Raw genomic sequence first — 19,569 nt, forward strand, 5'->3', positions numbered from 1 at the left:
ACCTGATGTGGTGTCCACCCTGTCAAAGTCGTTGTGACTAGAGCTTTGTGGGGGAAAAGCATTTATTGCTCTTCAGACCAGAGAAGCTGGGGTTAGGCTGCAAACGCCCCTGGCCTGGTCTCCCCGGGGTGGTCCGGGGCCCACCCGCCTCTTGCAGGGTGCAGGGCACCGGGAAGGGGGCGACCCAGGCGGATCTGACCTTCAGCTGCCAGCACAGAGCCGCCGCCCCCGCGCCCGACAACCCCCTGCAAACTCCCGGACCCGGTCCAGTCCCAGCCTCCGGCCTGTCGCGCCCGGGCCTGCAGCCCCGGGGATGGTTAGAGCCTCGCGTGTCTTCTCCTCACTCTCCGCTCGCTACCGGCACTTCTCTCAGGCCCGCACGCAGCTCCGTCCTTCAGGTTGCGGGGCAGAGGCTGACCGCCGCCCGGCCCACGCACACGAGCTCCTCCTGTGGAGGGGCCGACGCGAAAGCACCTGCGGCAGCGGCGCCAATGGCCCTTCTTACGCAAGGGCACCCCCGATCAGCGCCCTGCCAAATCGGCCCTGTCCATCCCAAGGTTCGCGGTGTATAGAAGCCACAGTGGCGGAGTTCTGCACGTGGGTGGCGCTTCCTTCCACCCGTGTGCAGAACTAAGGAGCCTGAGGTGCCGCGGAGGACAGGGCCCCGCGAACAACAGGGCGCCGAGCTGCCGCCACCTGCCGCCCGGAGCTGGCACTGCACCCTTTTAGTGCAAAGCAAATCCCTGTCCCAGTGGTCCCCTCTACCATGAAGTCTAAAGGGTAGCTCCTCTGTCTCGCTTCCACTCTCCTACCAAGGGTCCTTTATTCTATTTACTTATGTATTTATTATTATTATTATTATTATTATTATTATTATTATTATTATTTGAGACGGAGTCTCTCTCTGTCGTCCAGGCTGGAGTGCAGTGGTGTAATCTCAGCTCACTGCAACCTCCGCCTCCTAGGTTCAAATGATTCTCCTATCTCAGCCTCCCGAGTAGCTGGGATGACAGGCGCCCACCACCATGCCCGGCTTACTTTTGCATTTTTAGTAGAGACGGGGTTTCACCATGTTGGCCAGGCTGGTCTCGATCTCCTGGCCTCAAGTGATCTGCCTGCCTTGGCCTCCCAAAGTGCTGGGATTACAGGCCACCGTGCTTGGCCACTTTATTTTATTTAGAATTGTTAGGGTTGTTCCAGGCTCNTTATTATTATTATTATTATTATTATTATTATTATTATTATTTGAGACGGAGTCTCTCTCTGTCGTCCAGGCTGGAGTGCAGTGGTGTAATCTCAGCTCACTGCAACCTCCGCCTCCTAGGTTCAAATGATTCTCCTATCTCAGCCTCCCGAGTAGCTGGGATGACAGGCGCCCACCACCATGCCCGGCTTACTTTTGCATTTTAGTAGAGACGGGGTTTCACCATGTTGGCCAGGCTGGTCTCGATCTCCTGGCCTCAAGTGATCTGCCTGCCTTGGCCTCCCAAAGTGCTGGGATTACAGGCCACCGTGCTTGGCCACTTTATTTTATTTAGAATTGTTAGGGTTGTTCCAGGCTCCAGAGTCCAAATCATGCAGATAGAGCTCAAAGGGTAAGGTGAACTGAAATGTCTTTGGCTTAGCTCAGTTCTCGTCGTGGAGGTTTGAGAAAGAAAGCAGGTTGATGGGAGAATAGAAGAATGAAGGGACCACGTGCAAAACTGGTCCCTATCCACTGAGTAACAACTAAGGTGCATCTTCACTGTACAAAATTTATTTGCATTTCCATGGACAATATATCATTTGTATTATTATCAGTTTTCTACAACACATAGAGCTGTCAAATAGCTTAAAGACAAGGACAGGTATAGACCCTTCTAGAATCAGATAACCCCTAGAAAGGTCTTCTAGACAATCTGTAGTGAAGTTAAGTAATACCTTCAAGATTTCACAACTGCAAACTCGATCTGGAATTCACACCAGATCTATATGTTTCTGTAAATCCAGGCTCTTTTCTCTGTATCAAGAAGCTTTTGGGCTGGAAGAGTGTTTTTCTTTTTTTTTTTTTTTTGAGACGGAGTCTCGTTCTGTCACCCAAGCTGGAGTGCACTGGCCAGATCTCAGCTCACTGCAAGCTCCGCCTCCCGGGTTCACGCCATTCTCCTGCCTCAGCCTCCCTAGTAGCTGGGACTACAGGCGCCCGCCACCTCGCCCGGCTAGTTTTTTGTATTTTTTAGTAGAGACGGGGTTTCACCAAGTTAGCCAGGATGGTCTCGATCTCCTGACCTTGTGATCCGCCCGCCTCGGCCTCCCAAAGTGCTGGGATTACAGGCTTGAGTCACCATGCCCAGCCCCATCCTTTTCCTTGACTCATTCAAGCTTGACTCATCCAGCCATGGGCTGGAAGAGTGTTTTTCACCAGGAACTGTGGTATTCACCACTCATCACCCCATTTCGTTAAAAATCCCTGGCCTCAGGAATCTCTGCCAGGACCGACTGCAGTGTACTGAAGAACCTCAGAACCTTACTTGGCCATTTGCCATCTTGAGAGAGTCTTGTCCTTGGTTCAAGTGTTCCCTCGGAAGTCCTGAAGGGCTTGGAGCTTGGTCTGAGCCCTGGGAAATGATCAAAGAGTCTCAAGAGTCCCACTGTGTCCTGTGCCTTGGAGCGGGCAAGGAGACCACGGCAGCCCAGGCCCCGGTCAGTTCTTGGCTTTGGTAGTTCCAGGGCCGGGACGCTGGTATAGCCAGATTATTCCTTCATCGTGTAGCCGCTTCCAGACTTCTCTCTCCAGCTTGAAGTCATGATTTGTGTAAAAGATCAGCCGCTTCCATGATGTATCATAGTAGTGATCAGAAAAGCGCTCGTGGCCCTCGGTGATGAAGCCATAGGCACTCACCTGCATCAAGGTTGGAGGAGAAACAGGGCTTGTAGCTGCTGTCGCCCAGGCTTCTTCTCGTGGCTAATTCTGTGTTGAGGGGTGGGGGTTCTTTTCCCTGGCTCCATCCCTCGGGGTCTGGGTGCAGGTCCCTGGATACGCACACATAACTGCATGCACCCATACTCATGCCCACCCTCCTTCCCACCAGGGCTGTGCACCCAGCCCATCCATTGTCCTATGCTGAGCAGGCCCAGGAATAGCTCCCGAGCTGTTTCTTCAGGTATTTCTGTAGCTGCAGTGGAGCCTTACCTGGTCACAGAGCTGAAGGGCAGTGAGCAGCAGGAGGGCCCCAGTGGTGGGGCGGTATATCCTCCAGTGGGCACCATCCAGGGTCTTAGACCTCAGAAACCTGTGAAATGCCCCAAGCCCCCAACTGTCAGGAGGCTGCAAGGATAACAGGGACCTGGGCTACGTGTCATGTGCTTTCTGCTCTAACCTGTTCTTCATGTATCGGAGAAAGTCTGGGTGCAGCAACAGGTACCTGTCCATGTGCAGGGCTTCCCGAAAAGCTTCCTGGGGTCTGTGCCTGTGGTTAGGAAGGGGTCATTCAGACCCAGCTCCCTTACCTGGCCTGGGGTGGGCCAAGTCAGGGTCATGAGCATGACTGGTATCCCATCTCCAGGTGATAGCTAAGGCTGTCCCCACCTGTCCAACCCTTTAGAGCCATTCACGACATGGCTCAGCCTGGGATAAGGGGAGGGCAGGAGGAAAATGGGTACCTGAACCAGAAAAGGTTTTTTGACGTCACCGTCTGATTCATAAGCAGCGCTTCCAGCCACTCATAGTCCCGGGTGCCTTCCAGGAAGTGCAAGTAGCGGACGTCCTGAGGACCAAGGACAGGGAGTGGTCCAAAAGTACTGCCTTCAGGACAACCAGCGGGGGCCCAGCTCTGACTCCAACTGCCCACTTGCTGTCCTCTGGACTGGTCTCACTGTCCTCCCCACTCCTGCCCTTTCATCCAGACTCCATCCAGAAGAAAGCCTCTCCTCTCCCTTCTCACCGTGTGCTCCCTCATCCAGAGTCTGGGTGTGGCCAGGCTCCTTCCTCTTTGCTCACCTTCCCGAGAGGCACGTTCTTGAAACCCCGATTGCCCAATATAAGGAGTGACTGGGTCAGGGAGAAGGCAGTAAAGCCGTAGAAGGATGTCCGAGTCCCCACATCCTGTTCATAGCCTTTAATGAGAGCTCCGCTCAATCTGTGCAGAAAGATACAATCAGATGGAACAGGTGAGCAGAGGGGGGAGATTTGTGTAGGTGGATGGGGAAAGGAAGGAGAAATGGGGGAGGTAGCAGTTAAACATGCTGAAATTCTCTGGAGAGCCCAGGAATTCCACCTTCCAGATGCAGCCGTGGAACATCCTATGGGTCTCTCAGAAGAGTCCATGTCTGCAGGAGAGGGGCAGGAGAGGGGCAGGAGAGGGGCAGGAGAGGGGCTGGAGAGGGGCTGGGGGGGGGCTTGAGGGGGGCAGGAGAGGGGCAGGAGAGGGGCTGGAGAGGGGCAGGAGAGGGGCTGGAGAGGGGCAGGAGAGGGGAGCTTGGGTGGGGACAGCTTACCGGAACACATAGTCATGACTGTCTATCTCCTGGCCCATGTGGGAGTTGTTCAGGATGCCCCCGTTGCCCACCACGGCACAGGTGATGCACCGGAGGCTCCCAGCGGGGAGGCTGGCCAGGAGCAGCTGCTGCTGGGGCACTGGAGGGAAGCGTGTCACGACCTTCTGCACCACTGGAACAAGAGTGGGCGTGCTGCATTCAGAGCCCTGGGAGGGACAGGAGTCTGACCCTTCATTCCTTCCAGGTCTGGCAAACCCCAGGGAAGAGGCAGACCAGAAAGCCAGCTGCCCTCTGCCCTCTGCCCCGGCCTACTGCACACCTTCCCCTGGGGTAAGGACTCACAGGAGTAGTTGAGCTCCATGAAGCCAAAGGGTGGTGCAAAGTGTTCCAGGCGGTCCCACTCACTCCGGTTGAAGTGTCTGGAGTCCAGGAAGAGAGTAAGGTCGGGCAGAAAGAGTTTCTGGAGCCACAGCGACCTGGAGGCTTTGATCTTCACGGAGTCAGAGCAAGTCTATATGTAGGAGGATGAAGTTAGGAAGGGAGAGACCCAGAAAGGCCATCAGCTGGGAGCTGCACCACTGCAAGAAGGGCTGGGGCTTGCAGTTTGGAAGGCACAGCCTCTGCTACTTCTTCCATCCTGTTCTGAGGGTCTGCTCACCCTCCCCTCCCCATTGTCTGGGCTCATTGTGGTCCTAAGGATTACGGAAAATGGGTGTTCTCGGCCGTCAAGGCAAATGCACCTTTGTAAGTGTGAGAGGGGCCACATCTTGGGAATGTGGCATGTGTCCAGTGTGCTGTCAGGGCCATGCTTGCAGTCATATGTGTGTAAACGTGTGCGTTTTGTGGGCCTTCTCCCTCCTTCCCTTTATTTCCTCCCTTCCTTCCTTCCTCCCTCCCTCCCTTCCGTTGATCCTTCCTTCTTCCCGGCAGGGTCTCACTGTCTTGCCCAGGCTGGAGTGCAGTGGTGCCATCGTAGCTCACTTTAACCTCAAGTGACCCTCCTGCCTCAGCCTCCTGAGTAGCTGGGACTGCAGTCGTATACCCAGCAATATACACATTTTGGATACTGCCCTTCTGTGCAAGGACAGGTGAGAAGGACCTTGTGGGCAGGTGTGGTTAAGTCAGACTGTTTCCTTAGGGTTGGGAGAGAGTGAAGGCTATGAAATTGGCTTTGCAGGGAAGACAAGGCATTCCTGGAGGCCAGAGCTGGGCGTGAGCTTGGGGTATCCTTGTCTGTGAGTCCCTCCCCTGCAGCCCCTGCGAGAGGATGGGGATTCAGGGGCCAAGCCCCAGAGTAGATCACACTCTGTTACCCCAGATGGATGACCTCCAGGCCTCAGGAGCTCCAGGGCAGGTCCCATCTCTCTCACCCCACTTATGCCGTTCACACCAGGGGTCCGGGGCCTGCTGTTCCTCCTCCCCCATTGTGGCCATCATTGGAAGGATGGGTGGGGCAGAGTCTTGTAGGGCTGAGCTCTGCCTCATAATGAGCTTAGGGCAGGACAAGACCAAGTCTAGAAGCAGAGCCCAGGAGCTGAGGAGAGGGTGAGCTGGGCTGCCTCTCAGGAGGGGCTTCAGAGCTGGGAGCCAGAGGGAAGGGGTGGTGGCAAAAACTCACTGTCCGAAGGCCTCCTATTTCGAAGCTGTATTTTTCCTCAAAATCCCACCGAGGCTCAGACTTGAAGTTGGCAGCCTTCAGTCTTTGGTTTCTGTGCGTCGTGGGGCTCTGGAAAGGGGCAGGGGGTGGGGTGACCTGAGCTTTCTTCTCCTTGGGTGGGATGACTGCTGTGGTCACTCCTTTCTGTCTTGTTCTTGTTGACACTGCTCCTGTGGGGGCCAGCATAAGCAGCCGACTTTTGGGAATGAGCGTCTTGGCCGTGGTCGCCACTTTGCCCTGGTGCTTCACCGACACCGTCCTGGTGGCCGTCAGCTTCCTGGTCTGGCTCCTATTTTCTTGGGTCGTCTTTGTGTCCTGGCTCTTCCGTGACTGTGCCTCTGTCCTGCCAGAGGCCATCCCTGCTTCTTGCCCTCTGGGTGACAGTGTGTTCACTGTGGTCTTCTCTTTTTCTGGGCTATTCCATGCTGCTGTCTGTGCTGTGTCGGGCGCCTTGTCCTGCTCCTCCGGTGGTGCCGGGTTGGCCTCCTTTCCTCTGTCTCCGGTGGTGTGGGCTTTGGGCTGGGTTTGTGGGTTGAGGGTATTGTTCTCTGGCACTGGCTCTGCATAGATGGTTGTCCTCCTTGCTCTTGTGGGTGCCTGGGACTTAGGCTTTGCCAGGGACTGTGGAGACCTTTCTTTAAAGTTCTCTGTGCGTTGATGCCTAGGGACAGAGATAACTTTTGATGAAGGCTGAAGATTGTGGAAACAGGTCAGAAGCATAAGTAGTTTTTTTTTTTTTTGATACAGAGTCTTGCTCTGTCACCCAGGCTGGAGTGCAGTGGTGCAATCTCAGCTCACTGCAACTTCCATCTCCTGGGTTCAAGTGATTCTACTGCCCCGAGTAGCTGAGATTACAGGTGCCCACCACCAGCCTGGCTAATTTTTGCATTTTTAGTACAGATGGGGGTTTCACCAAGTTGGCCAGGCTGGTCTCAAACTCCTGACCTGACCAGTGATCCACCTGCCTTGGCCTCCCAAAGTGTTGGGATGACAGGTGTGAGCCACCGCACCCGGCCAGAAAATAGATTCAGACAAAAGCAGAATAGAATTTGAGATATGTATGTAGGACATACGGGAGAGCATCTCATCCAACAAACGTTTACTAAATGTCTATTCTGTGCAGTGTGCTGTGCAGGCACCGGGAATACAAATTTGAATAAGGCACAGACCTTGGACCTATGTAATACACGATTATTGTTATTCAAGGCAGGAAACAAAGGTCTTTGATCACTGGAGAAAGGCAGGGCCGGCCAAGGCAATATTGGAAGCAGGCTGATTACCTAGGCGAGCCCTTCCTCCATTAGGGCCTCCCCGCCTGAGCTGCAGCTGACCCTGGCTGGTATTTCCAGCCTTTCTCAGCCTCAAAGCAACACATTTATTCAGGGTTTCCAGCAGGGGCAATCTCTATTCTGACCTTGAAACTGAAGCTTAAATTTCCCAAGGGTGTTAGGAAAGGGCTGACAGCTGACAGTTCTTCCTCCTTACCTCCCAAGGATCCTTCCTCCTTGAAACACCTTTTTTTTTTTTAGATGGAGTCTGGCTCTGTCGCCCAAGCTGGAGTGCAGTGACACGATCTCAGCTCACTGCACCCTCCACCTCTCTGGTTCAAACAATTCCCCAGCCTCAGCCTTCCGAGTAGCTGGGATTACAGGCGCATGCCACCATGCTTGGCTAATTTTTTTTTTTGTATTTTTAGTAGAGATGGGGTTTCACCATGTTGGCCAGAATGGTCTTGATCTCTTGATCTCATGATCTGCCCTCCTCGGCCTCCCAAAGTGCTGGGATTTTACAGGTGTGAGCCACCGCCCCCAACCTTTTTTTTTTTTCCTTTAGGAGACAGGGTCTTTCTCTGTTGCCCAGGTTGGAGTGCAGTAGCACATCATAGCTTACTGCAGCCTCAAACTCCCGGGCTCAAGCGATCCTCTGGCCTCAGCCTCTCAAGTAGCTAGGACTACAGGCATGCACCACCATGCCCAGCTAATCTATGTGTATGTGTGGGGGGGCCGGGGGCGGTGTGCGTGCGCGCATGCGCATCCATGTTTTTAGAGACTGGGTCTCACTGTGTTGCCCAGGCTGCTCTCAAATTCCTCACCTCAAGTGATCCTCTGGCCTTGGCCTCCCAGTGTGTTGGTATTACAGGCGTGAGACACCGTGTCTGGCCTAAACACACACATTTTTAACTGGACTTGCATAGAAAATGCCTCTGCCTTTGTTATATGACTCAGAGAAGTAGCTTGGATGAGAGATATTTCTGACCAGAAAGGAGAGATGGGCCTCAGGGCAGGGTTGGACTGAGATATGGAGCATCCCAAAAAGGCTAATGGGCTTCAAACCCTAATTCTTTCTGTATTTTCATTTTCAACTAAGAAAAGAAAAGGAAAAATTTATTATAAGAATAGAAAGTGTTTTAAGGAACCCAAGAGCAGGAAGTAGTTGAGCCTCTGGAAGGGCTTGGAACCAGGAATCTCTCTCTAAGGCTTTGTCTCTATCTCACCTCTCCCACTGAATCAGCTTTCTTCTTCTCTTTCGTTCTGTCTCTGCAGACAGGTCTCCTCTGCTCTCTAGCCCACGGGCTGGGGGAAGATTGCCACCACATAACACCTGTGCTGGGGACTGTGGACTCTTTTTGCTCCCAATTTTTCACTCTTGCAGGAGAAGACTGTGGCCCCCTTGGGTCCTATCTCCATCCCTTTCCAGGGGTCTTGGTCACATACTATGTGACATTCTGGGGCTCACTCTGTGCCTGGGAGGAGGACACTTTCAAGAGGAAGAGGGGGTTATTGGTTCATGAACTGGGAAGACACCCCCAAAGTATCCATTCTGAAAGAATGCCACTCAACACAGAGTGAAAAACCTGAGGGAGTGAAGAACACATTCTTCATCAATTCATTCCACATTTGCCTGGTAGAAGGTCTGAGTGCTGTGGGCGGGTGGGTGTGAGGCTCGCCACTCCTCTTGGTCTGACTACTCAGTGTAAGCTCCAAGCTCGCTTGGGTCATTCAGCAAAAACCAAGCTGTTCACTGGGTTTAACAAACAGCTCTTGTTACCCAGCAAAGCCTCTTGGTGGATTCACTTCCCAATCCCCAACCTCAAGAAGCCTATGGAAACTTCCCTTCCGAACTCCAGCAGCACTCTGCAGAGAGGGATTCTGCTGAATGACATTTCCTCTATCTTGAACATTTTCATGGATGTAGCTGCCTGGCTGGCAGGCACCTTAACTTGGCCGTGGCGGGGAGACATGATGAGGCAGGGGTAGTTTTTGACCTCACACATCTCAAGCCACATAGCACGGACAGCTGGCTGTCTGCTTAGTGGCCAGACTGACCCTGAAGAGGTAAGGCACTCCTCTCTGGAACCCTGTCTAGTGGCAGGAATGGCACAGTGACTCCTGGAAGCCCTCTTCCACCACAAATCCACAATTGATTGATGACTCGTTCAGGTTTTGCCGGAAGTCACAGCAGTAACCCAGGTAGTGACAAAATTATGTAATTAAGTTTCATTTAATTCCCTATAATTAAATACACCTATGATTGCTAGGGCTGTGGGTGTTGAGATAGGCATTTCCTTATTCTCATGCATGGTATTTACTAAACGCTCAAATTATGTCTATATGCTGAGTGCCCTGTGTTCAACGTGTTCGGCCCTGTGTGGTCCTGACCCTGTGAGCTGGGCTGGGGTGTGGGATGGCTTTTTTCCATTAATGACTTCTAGTCTGGAGGCACAGGAAAATTAATCATGGATCATACTCAAGCAAAAAGCAATTTACCTGTATAATCGTAATCTACTGGGGAAGTAAAAATATAAAATGTACTTTAATAAATGAATTTATTGGCTGGGTGAGGTGGCTCATGCCTGTAGTGCCAGCATTTTGGGAGGCCAAGGTGGGCAGATCACCTGAGGTCAGGAGTTCAAGACCAGCCTGGCCAACATGGTGAAGCCCTGTCTCTACTAAAAATACAAAAAAATTAGTCGGGCGTGGTGGCATGCACCTGTAGTCCCAGCTACTTGGGAGGCTGAGGCACACTGGGCGGCAGAGGTTGCAGTGAGTCGAGATTGTGCTATTGCACTCCAGCCTGGGCGACAGAGCAAGACTCTGTCTCAATTAAAAAATAATAATAATGGCCAGGCATGGTGGCTCACGCCTGTAATCCCAGCACTTTGGGAGGCCGAGGTGGGTGGATCACCGTAGGTGGGGAGTTTGAGACCAGCCTGACCAGCATGGAGAAACACCGTCTCTACTAAAAATACAAAATTAGCTGGGCATGGTGGCACATGCCTGTAATCCCAGCTACTTGGGAGGCTGAGGCCGGAGAATTGCTTGAACCTGGGAGGCGGAGGTTGCCGTAAGCTGAGATCGTGCCATTGCATTCCAGCCTGGGCAACAAGAGTGAAACTCCATCTCAAATAGTAATAATAATCAATCAATTTATCATGAACAAGAATTGCACAAAGAAACAGGAAAATAATTATCTGGCAACCTTCTCCCTCTCTGTATATATATTTTTTCTTTTTTTTTTTTTTGAGACTGAGTCTCTGTTTCCTAGGCTGGAGGGCAGTGGCGTGTTCATAGCTCATTGCAGCCTCAACCTCCCGGGCTCAAATGAGACTCCTGCCTTGGCCTCCTGAGTAGCTGGGACTACAGGTCCATGCGCCACCAGGCCCAGCTACCTTCTATATTTTTAAGTGCACATCACCAAGGGGTGTGGGTGTTGAGATAGGCATTTCCTTACCTGGAAATACCTGGAAGTGAAGATATGGCAAAAGGTTCAAAGTTCATTTATGCCTGCAGCCATGACACACCTATTGGCCAGAGAGCAGTATTTTCCAAGAATATAGTACAAGAGATAACACAGAAATGTTGAAGTTGACTAGGATATTGAAGAGGCTGAAACTGAAATTTGAAAAAAATACCCCAATCAAAGGTCACTCACTAATAAAGCCAGTAGGAGTAGAAGATTATTTTATGGAGGATAAGAAAAGAGCTGAGGCCGGGCGCGGTGGCTCAAGTCTGTAATCCCAGCACTTTGGGAGGCCGAGACGGGCGGATCATGAGGTCAGGAGATCGAGACCATCCTGGCTAATACGGTGAAACCCCGTCTCTACTAAAAAATACAAAAAACTAGCCGGGCGACGAGGCGGGCGCCTGTAGTCCCAGCTACTCGGGAGGCTGAGACAGGAGAATGGCGTGAACCCGGGAGGCGGAGCTTGCAGTGAGCTGAGAGCCGGCCACTGCACTCCAGCCTGGGTGGCAGAGCAAGACTCCGTCTCAAAAAAAAAAAAAAAAAAAAAAAAGAAAAAAAGAAAAGAGCTGAAAAGATTCCTTTGATTCTGTAAATAATTTTGCACCTGGGCTCCCGCCTTCTATGGCACGGAGACCGGCTGCAGGTGAGTTGCGCCTGGTATGTGGCGAATGGCTGGTCACACAGATTCGCCTCTATTCAAGTCCCTAAGTCCTGGGCTCTCTCTCTCAGTCCCCACCATCAACTTTGTCCTCATTTTATCTCAGGCCCCCAGGCTGGGCAAGCTTTCCTCTTCCAGGTTTCATATTTGGTTCCCACAGCTTTGTTGCTGCTCCTCCTTGAAAGGAGGACAAACCATCCCTTCGCTCTGCCCTGTGTCCCTCTCCACTCCCTGCTGCGGAGCTCTCTACCTTCAACTGCTCCTGCCTCCTGTGCCCCATGTTGTTAGCCAGGCCTGGAGTTTCCAAGACCCCCTTGGTATCCACGGAGGCTATTCAAGCCCCCTTTTGGTGTTTGATCAGTGCTCAGGGTCTCCTGTCTCATGTGAAATAGAACCCAGCCATATTCTGCTTTTCTTTTCAAACTCCAAAGTTGGCCAGGTGTGGAGACTCACACCTGTAATCCCAGCACTTTGGGAGGCCAAGGGTGGGAGGCGGATCACCTGAGGTCAGGAGTTGGAGACCAGCCTGGCCAACATGGTGAAACTCCATCTCTGCTAAAAATACAAAAATTAGCTGGGTGTGGTGGTGCAAGCCTGTCATCCCAGCTACTCAGGAGGCTGAGGCAGGAGAATTGCTTGAGCCTGGGAGGTGGAGGTTGCAGTGAGCAGAGATCACACCACTGCACTCCAGTCTGGGCAGCAAAGAGAGACTCTGTCTCAAAACAACAGCAACAACAACAACAACAAACCAACTAAATGAGACGCCTTATGGAAAGTTCTACGACAGTTTGAAAACACAATGCAGTGTATATTCTGCAATATTCATTGAGTAGCCATGACATGTCAGGCATTCAGAGGTATTTGCTAGAGATTAAAGATAAAAAAGCAATGGTCACTGGTTTTAAGAGGCTCACAGTCTATAAGAGAAACAGACATGAGTATAATCAGCTGCCTTAAAGTGTCATCGGTATGATGATATTAGTCATATGTATGCGAGGCTGTGGTGACAGCCCAGGGAGGCAGTTCTGCTCGGAGGGACACTTTGGTATGGAGGGGTTACCTAAGCTGAGTCTTTTTCTCCTGAGTCTTCAGAAGTGAACCTTTATGAGTTATTTTGTTTTATAAAACAATGTGTGCTTATTACAGAAAAAGCAGAAGCTGCTTTCAAACATGAAAGGATGGCAACCTCCTATTATCCCAGTCCCTTCAAAGAATCTCGTTAGTACCTCAGGGCATGAACAGCTGGATCCCTTTTCTACGCCTGTCATGCTTTTGAATATAATTATATAATATTTTGAAATTGTTTCCCTCTCCACCCCACTGCCATGCCCCCAGCAGTTAAGATTTGGTTCCACGTTCAAGATGTAGTGAAACAGATCAATCTTGGAGAAGTTATGAGGGAGGACTTTATTACTTACTCCTACCATTGCCCTTTCCCTGGAAAGATTTACTCTGCTGGGTGGCGGGAATGAGAGAAGGAAGGATCTGTGGGTTCCAAGGTCAGAGGACCCTACTTCCTGGCATGTTCCAAGGGTCTAACAAGACCCCTGAAAAAAAAATGAATCCTGAACCTAGGAAGAGAGGACCACAGACAGTGTCAGAAAAGTCTCACACTGAGCCGAGACCGCGCCACTGCACTCCAGCCTGGACAACAGAGCGAGACTCTGTTTCAAAAAAAGAAAAAGCAAAGCAAAGTCTCTCACACATAAGCCAGGTGGACCTGAAAGAGCCGAGCGGCAGGAACAATGACTGTTTCAGCAGCGACTCAATAGCTAAGAGTCAGCGACCCATTCCCATGCCTTGGCACTGCATGGGATGTCCTAGAGCCCTCATACCATCCTGCAGAGGAGCAGGAACCACGGAGATTAAGTTTTCCTGAAGCTTGGTGGATGGGAGTTCAGAATCAGCAATCAGGAGGTGATAGAAAATAAAGTTCTTTTCTTTTCTTTTTGGACACAGAGCCTCACTCTGTTGTCCAGGCTAGAGTGCAGTGGCATGATCTTGGCTCACTGGAAGCCACCTCCCAGGTTCAAGTGATTCTCCTGCCTCAATCCCCTGAGTACCTGGGATTTCATGCACGCGCCACCGTGCCCGGCTAATTTTCATATTTTTAGTAGAGATGGAATTTTTGCCATGCTGGCCAGACTGGAGAAAATAAAGTGACAGCAAGAAACTGACAAACAGAACCCGTAGGTCTGTTTTTACAGCTCACTCTTAATTACCATCTCCAAAGCTAAAACAAGCATAGATCTTCCAAAACATTTACACTGGATGATGGAAGCCAAGCAGAGACATCGTCTTAGATGACAGCTACACATCAGTGAACACAGGATGCACGTGGGTGTGTCTAAGATGGTATGAGAGATGGCCCAATGGGTTTGAAATCACAGAATTGTCTTTTTTATTTTTATTTTTTTGAGACAGAGTCTTGCTGTGTCACCCAGGCTGCAGTGCAGTGGAGCAATCTTAGCTCACTGCAACCTCTGCCTCCCGAGTTCAAGCGATTCTCCTGTGATAAAAGCGATAATAGCCTCCTGAGTAGCTGGGATTACAGGCAACTGCCACCACGCCTGGCTAACTTTTGTATTTTTATTTATTTATTTATTATTATTATTATTTTTTGAGATAGAGTTTCGCTCTTGCTGCCCAGGCTGGAGTACCGTGGCGCGCTCTTGGCTCACAGCAAGCTCCGTCTCCCGGGTTCAGGCAATTCTCCCTGCCTCAGTCTCCCAAGTAGCTGGAATTACAGGCACCAGACCATGCCCGGCTAATTTTTGTATTTTTTAGGAGAGACAGGGTTTCACCATGTTAGTCAGGCTGGTCTCGAACTCCTGACCTCAGGTGATCCGCTCGCCTTGGCCTCCCAAAGTGCTGGAATTACAGGCGTGAGCCACTGTGCCCGACCTCATAGAATTGTCTTGAAGTTCTTCTGCTACACTCCTCCCACCATCCTATTTGTTGCCAAGTCCAGCTGATCTGACTTCTTCTCAGTCCTTTCTTCCTATTCACACTGTCCTTGCTCACGGTCTTATTAATGCCATCCTAAACCATGGCAATGGTCTCTAAACTATCCCCTCTAAAACCACGTTCCCCCGATCATCCATCCTGTAATCTATTGACAGAGTACTCTGCATAAAGCATGAATTTACTCAAGTTAACTCCCTTACTCTAAGTTTTTGAGAGCCATAAAGTTTAAATGTTTTGGCATGTTTTTTAAGGTGACAAATTCATTCTTTCATCAACAAGCATTTTATAAAGCACCTCCACTGGGTCCAGGCCCTGTTCAAAGCACTGAGGAAACACAGACAATAAGACAATGCTGGCTGGGCTCAGTCACTCATGTCTGTGATCCCACCACTTTGGGAGGCTGAGGCAGGTAGATCGCTTGAAGCCAGGTATTCAGGACCAGCCTGGCCGATATGGCGAAACCCCATCTCCACTAAAACTACAATAATTAGCCGGGCATGGTAGTGTGCGTCTGCAGTCCCAGATACTCTGGAGGCTGAGGCAGGATACTCGCTTGAACCTGGGAGGTGAGGGCGCAATAAGCCAGGACCGCACCACTGCACTCCAGCCTGGGTCACAGAGTCAGACTCCATCTTGAAAAATAAATACATAAAAGAAATTACATAATTCATGTAATCTCACAAATTCATGTAATTACATGATAAACACACACACACACTAGGTGCTCTACCTGGCTCTAAGCTCTTTTATTCCACCAAGCCAGCCAGGCCAGAGCTCAGACCTTGGCTGCTGGAGGTGGGGAGTGGGGGTAGGAGACATGGGGATGAGATGAGGGGAGATTGGGGAGCTGGAGAGAGGAAGGCAGTAAAAGAAAACTCCCCTTCTTTTTTCAAGTTGTAACTCCTCCTGTATGGTTACTTAAGTGAGCGCCTGTCTTGGAGGGTGGGGCTGGCGGTCCCTGCCTGCCCTGAGGTTCATTCAGCTTCTGTCTGATGTTGGGGGCCCCTGCGCACTTGGTGGTCTCTGCACATTAGGAAATGTGGTTTATCTGGGGAGGGGTTCTCCTTTACACTGAGAATCCCCGCAGGAGGGTCCTTTCTAGGATCACGTCTCCCACTGCCCCCTGCGGCATTTAGTGTCCCCAAACACTGTTCTGGAGTGAGTATCCCCTTATTGCTCCAGCAGGTAACTGGGCAGTTGAGGGCTCTGGTCTCTGCCCTCCCACCAGGAAGCACTGAACTTCCCTTCCACTGCTTTCTGGGCTGTGAAGACCTGGGAGGGAGGGGCAGGGTGGTTCTGTCTCTTCCCAGGTACATTACATTGTGGACAGTTCCAACAACTTCCTGCCTTCAGAAATCTCTAGACCAGAACCAGATACCACTCCATTTGCCCCTCAACTCCAGGGCATGTGGTATCTGCTGGGAAGGCCAGGCCCAGTCACTATGAGTGACTCTCGGGCAGCCCACTCCCACCCCAAAATGTCGCCCCAGAAGGACTCTAACCCTCTGAACTTCTCTCCTCCCCTGTCATCTTATCTAAGCTAGCCGGTCTTGGGTTTTTGTCAGTTGCAATCAAGAGTTCCAACAAACACAAACCTATATTCACATCATACACAAAAGTACATTTCTGATGGATTCTTATTAAGCTTAAAGAACAAAAGTACAGAAATATCAGTAGATCTGAGAAATGCAAATTAAAAAGAGAAACACTTCCACCTATCAGATGATTAAACCTTCAAAACCTTAATGAAAGCCAGTGTGGTCCTGGGAGGTAAAGATTGTCTTGGCAATTCCACTTCGAGAAATCTACCCAGAAATCAGTTATGCAAGTGCTCAAAGGTATGTGAGAAACTTGATAGGGGTTGGTTAAGTAAATGGTACCTATCCTGTGGAATGCTAAGCAACTGTTCAAAGAAGAGAGTAGACCTGTATGTCCCGACATGGAAAGATGTCCATGATATAGTGTGACTTACAAGGTCAACCTGTGGGACAATATATAGCATGAGATACATATATATGTATACATATATATGAGAGAGATATATATATAACTTTCTTGTGCATATATCTGTAAATCTATATGATATATGTGTGTGTATATATCAATCTCTATATATATACAATATATATACATATATGTATCAACTGTCTCATGCTACCATAGTTGACATATAGTATATCAATATATCAAGCAATCACTATCAGTACCTGTACTAGTTCTATATGCTATATGGTAGAGACCTCACAGCTGCCTATATCTCCATCTATCCATCTATCTGTCCATCTATCTGCCTATCTACCTATGTGTGTGTGTGTATGTATGTATGTATCTATCTATCTATCTGGCTTGTATAGCATAAAGGTAATGAGCACAGGGTATGGCACCAAAATGCCTGGTTTTGAATCTTGGCCCTGCCACATACTAGCAGGGTGATCTTGGAAAAATCACTTCAGTTCTGTGTGTCTCAGTGTCCTCTTAATAATGAGAATTAGTGAGTTAACGTACATCAAGCATTTAGAATAGGGGCTGGCACACAGTAAATACTATAGCAGTGTTAGCTGCATAATAGAATTCCGTGTACCTTCAAGTGTCGAGAGTGCTCACCTTGAAGAGCGGACAGAGGTGGAGGTATAATAGGGAGACTCACTTCCTGCTTCACCTTTCTGTATTTTTTTTTTAACTCTACGAGAACCTGCATTACTTTCAATGTTTAAGAACAGTGAAATGAAATTATTGGCTGGGCACAGTGGCTCACGCCTGTCATCCCAGTGCTTTGAGAGGCCGAGGTGGGTAGATCACTTGAGGTCAGGAGTTCAAGACCAGCCTGGCCAACATGGTGAAACTCTGTCTCTACTAAAAATACAAAAACTTAGCCAGGTCTGGTGGTATGCGCCTGTAGTCCCAGCTACTCAGGAAGCTGAGGCTTGAACTTGGGAGGTGGAGGTTGCAGTGAGCCAAGATCACGCCACTGCACTCCAGCCTGGGCAACACAGTGAGACTCTGTCTCAAAAACAAAAGAGAAGAAAAGAAAAGAAAAGGGCCTCTTACTGCAGGAGATGTGTGTATTTTCTAAGAAAAATGGTCTAGAAGGTTTTTTTGAAAGATTAACTTGGTGTCCACAATTGAAACTGCCTCCCTAAGAGGGAGGCCCTCCATTTTACCGACAAACTAAGGGTGAGTCCGGGTCTGCAACAAGTGGAACACGCAGGATGGCTCTTTCACTTCAGGACATAGAGAATGGCATGTAAGAACGAACCCAATGCTGCTGCCATTACTCACAGTCCCAGAGGGGAAAGCAGTCATGTCTTCTGTCTGCACTCTGCAGACCTAACCCATCAGTTCTCAAACTCCTGTACGTGTCCCATGGTATCTGGACATGTTCATCCCAAGGCGTCTTAGTTCCCCACTGCCACCCCTTCTGTTCCCTGCAAGTCTTCCCATTAGTCTTTCTTCCCAGTGGTTCTTGAGAACATTCCTGACCCCTGACACTCCCGTGTGGACACACAGGTGGCTCAGACTTTCTCTGTCCTCCCTGGGCTATCATTTTTCTGTTTCCTCAAATGAATGGAATAAGAGGAGTGGAAAGGACGAGAATCTTACCTGGAAGGCTTTGTTTGAGGATCCTTAATAAAGGAGAGCAAAGCGAAGAGAAAGACCAGGAGAGCCAGGAGCAAGGACCACTGGATGTCTTGGCTCAGGTGCCTGCATCTCCACAGGCAGGACCTCATGGCGGTGGGTCGGGTTCTAGAGGAAGGTTCTGCATGTCCTGGGGCCTTGATGTAGGCAGCTGGGAGTCTCACCGCTCAGGTTTCCTGGCCAGGAAGTGCACACCTTTTGTCTTAACAATGAGCCACTCAGCAAGTGCTGAGTTTATCAGTCTCTGCCAGGGAAGGGAGGAACCGCCTTCACTGCTTTATAAAGGCTTATAGGCTGGCGTGGCTTGAAGGAAGGGAAACTCCTTATGTTCAAACACGTTCACCTTCCTTTTCTTTGTCTCTGAAGCCAATATCTGAAAGTCAAGCTTTATGAGAAAAATAACCACATTATATGCGATCTCATCTTGGTCAGGTTACTTAACCCATCTGCCTCCATATAAATGGAAAAAGCAGTTACCTTCCTTGTGGGATTATCATGAAGACACCTTGAGGCTGCCATGGACAGTGCTTTGTTTGTGGTAGGCACCCAACACACATGTTCAATACTTTAGCTCAACCTTCCCTGTTTCTCATCTGAAATCATGACCATTACAACAATGACCAGCAAGTATGAGGGCTCACTCTGAGCCCGGCACTGGCCAGTCTTCACAGGCACTCATGGAACCCTCACAGCCACTCTAGGGGCTGGGTGCTGTCATCATCTCCATTTTACAGAGGAGGAAATGGCCTCCAAGAACAAACTGCCAGCCCAAGATCACACGGTGAGTCACTGGCTTGGGGTCCAGATCCAACTGACCTGGAGGTTGCATTCTTTTTTTGAGAAATAGAGATGGGTCTTAGTATGTTGCCCAGGCTGGTCTCAAACTCCTGGACTTAAGTGATCCTCCCACCTCAGCCTCACAAAATGCTGGGATTACAGGCATCAGCCACCACGCCCGGCCGTGATTGCATTTTTCTTTCTTTTTTTTTTTTTTTTTTGAGACAGAATCTCACTCTGTCACCAGGCTGGAGTGCACTGGTACAATCTTGGTTCACTGCAACCTCTGCCTCCCGGGCTCAAGTGATTCTCCTGCCTCAGCCTCCTGAGTAGCTGGGACTACAGGCACCTGCCACCACGCCTGGTTAATTTTTGTATTTTTAGTAGAGACGGGGTTTCACCATGCTGTCCAGGATGGTCTCAATCTCCTGACCTCGTGATCCACCCACCTCGGCCTCCCAAAGTGCTAGGATTACAGGTGTGAGCCACCGTGCCCGGCCGATTGCATTCTTACCCACTGCTTAGTAGCACCTATGAGAAATCATTCACTCTACCTTGATCAAAGCAATGCAAAACAAAACCCACATAATTCTTGGGAAAAAAAAGTACACCTCAGAGGAAAAACATCAAGACCATGTGTAGAAAACTTTAAAAA

General features: G+C 50.0%; 1 protein-coding gene across 1 annotated transcript; it reads right to left on the reverse strand.

Annotated features, from left to right (window-relative positions):
• Positions 1 to 2,259: 2,259 nt before the first annotated feature.
• ST6GALNAC1 (ST6 N-acetylgalactosaminide alpha-2,6-sialyltransferase 1) lies at positions 2,260 to 18,435 on the reverse strand. Its single transcript, XM_017884771.1, has 9 exons — positions 18,102 to 18,435; positions 6,095 to 6,794; positions 4,819 to 4,987; positions 4,477 to 4,648; positions 3,980 to 4,118; positions 3,643 to 3,746; positions 3,360 to 3,449; positions 3,173 to 3,272; positions 2,260 to 2,881 (listed from the first exon to the last, which is right to left on the reverse strand). Exons 1-9 carry the CDS (start codon positions 18,227 to 18,229, stop codon positions 2,684 to 2,686), a joined length of 1,800 nt encoding a protein of 599 aa, XP_017740260.1. The 5' UTR covers positions 18,230 to 18,435; the 3' UTR covers positions 2,260 to 2,683.
• Positions 18,436 to 19,569: the final 1,134 nt, after the last annotated feature.

This window comes from Rhinopithecus bieti, unplaced genomic scaffold (assembly GCF_001698545.2).
Source record: "Rhinopithecus bieti isolate Rb0 unplaced genomic scaffold, ASM169854v2 scaffold_13400, whole genome shotgun sequence".
Taxonomy (NCBI): Eukaryota; Metazoa; Chordata; class Mammalia; order Primates; family Cercopithecidae; genus Rhinopithecus; species Rhinopithecus bieti.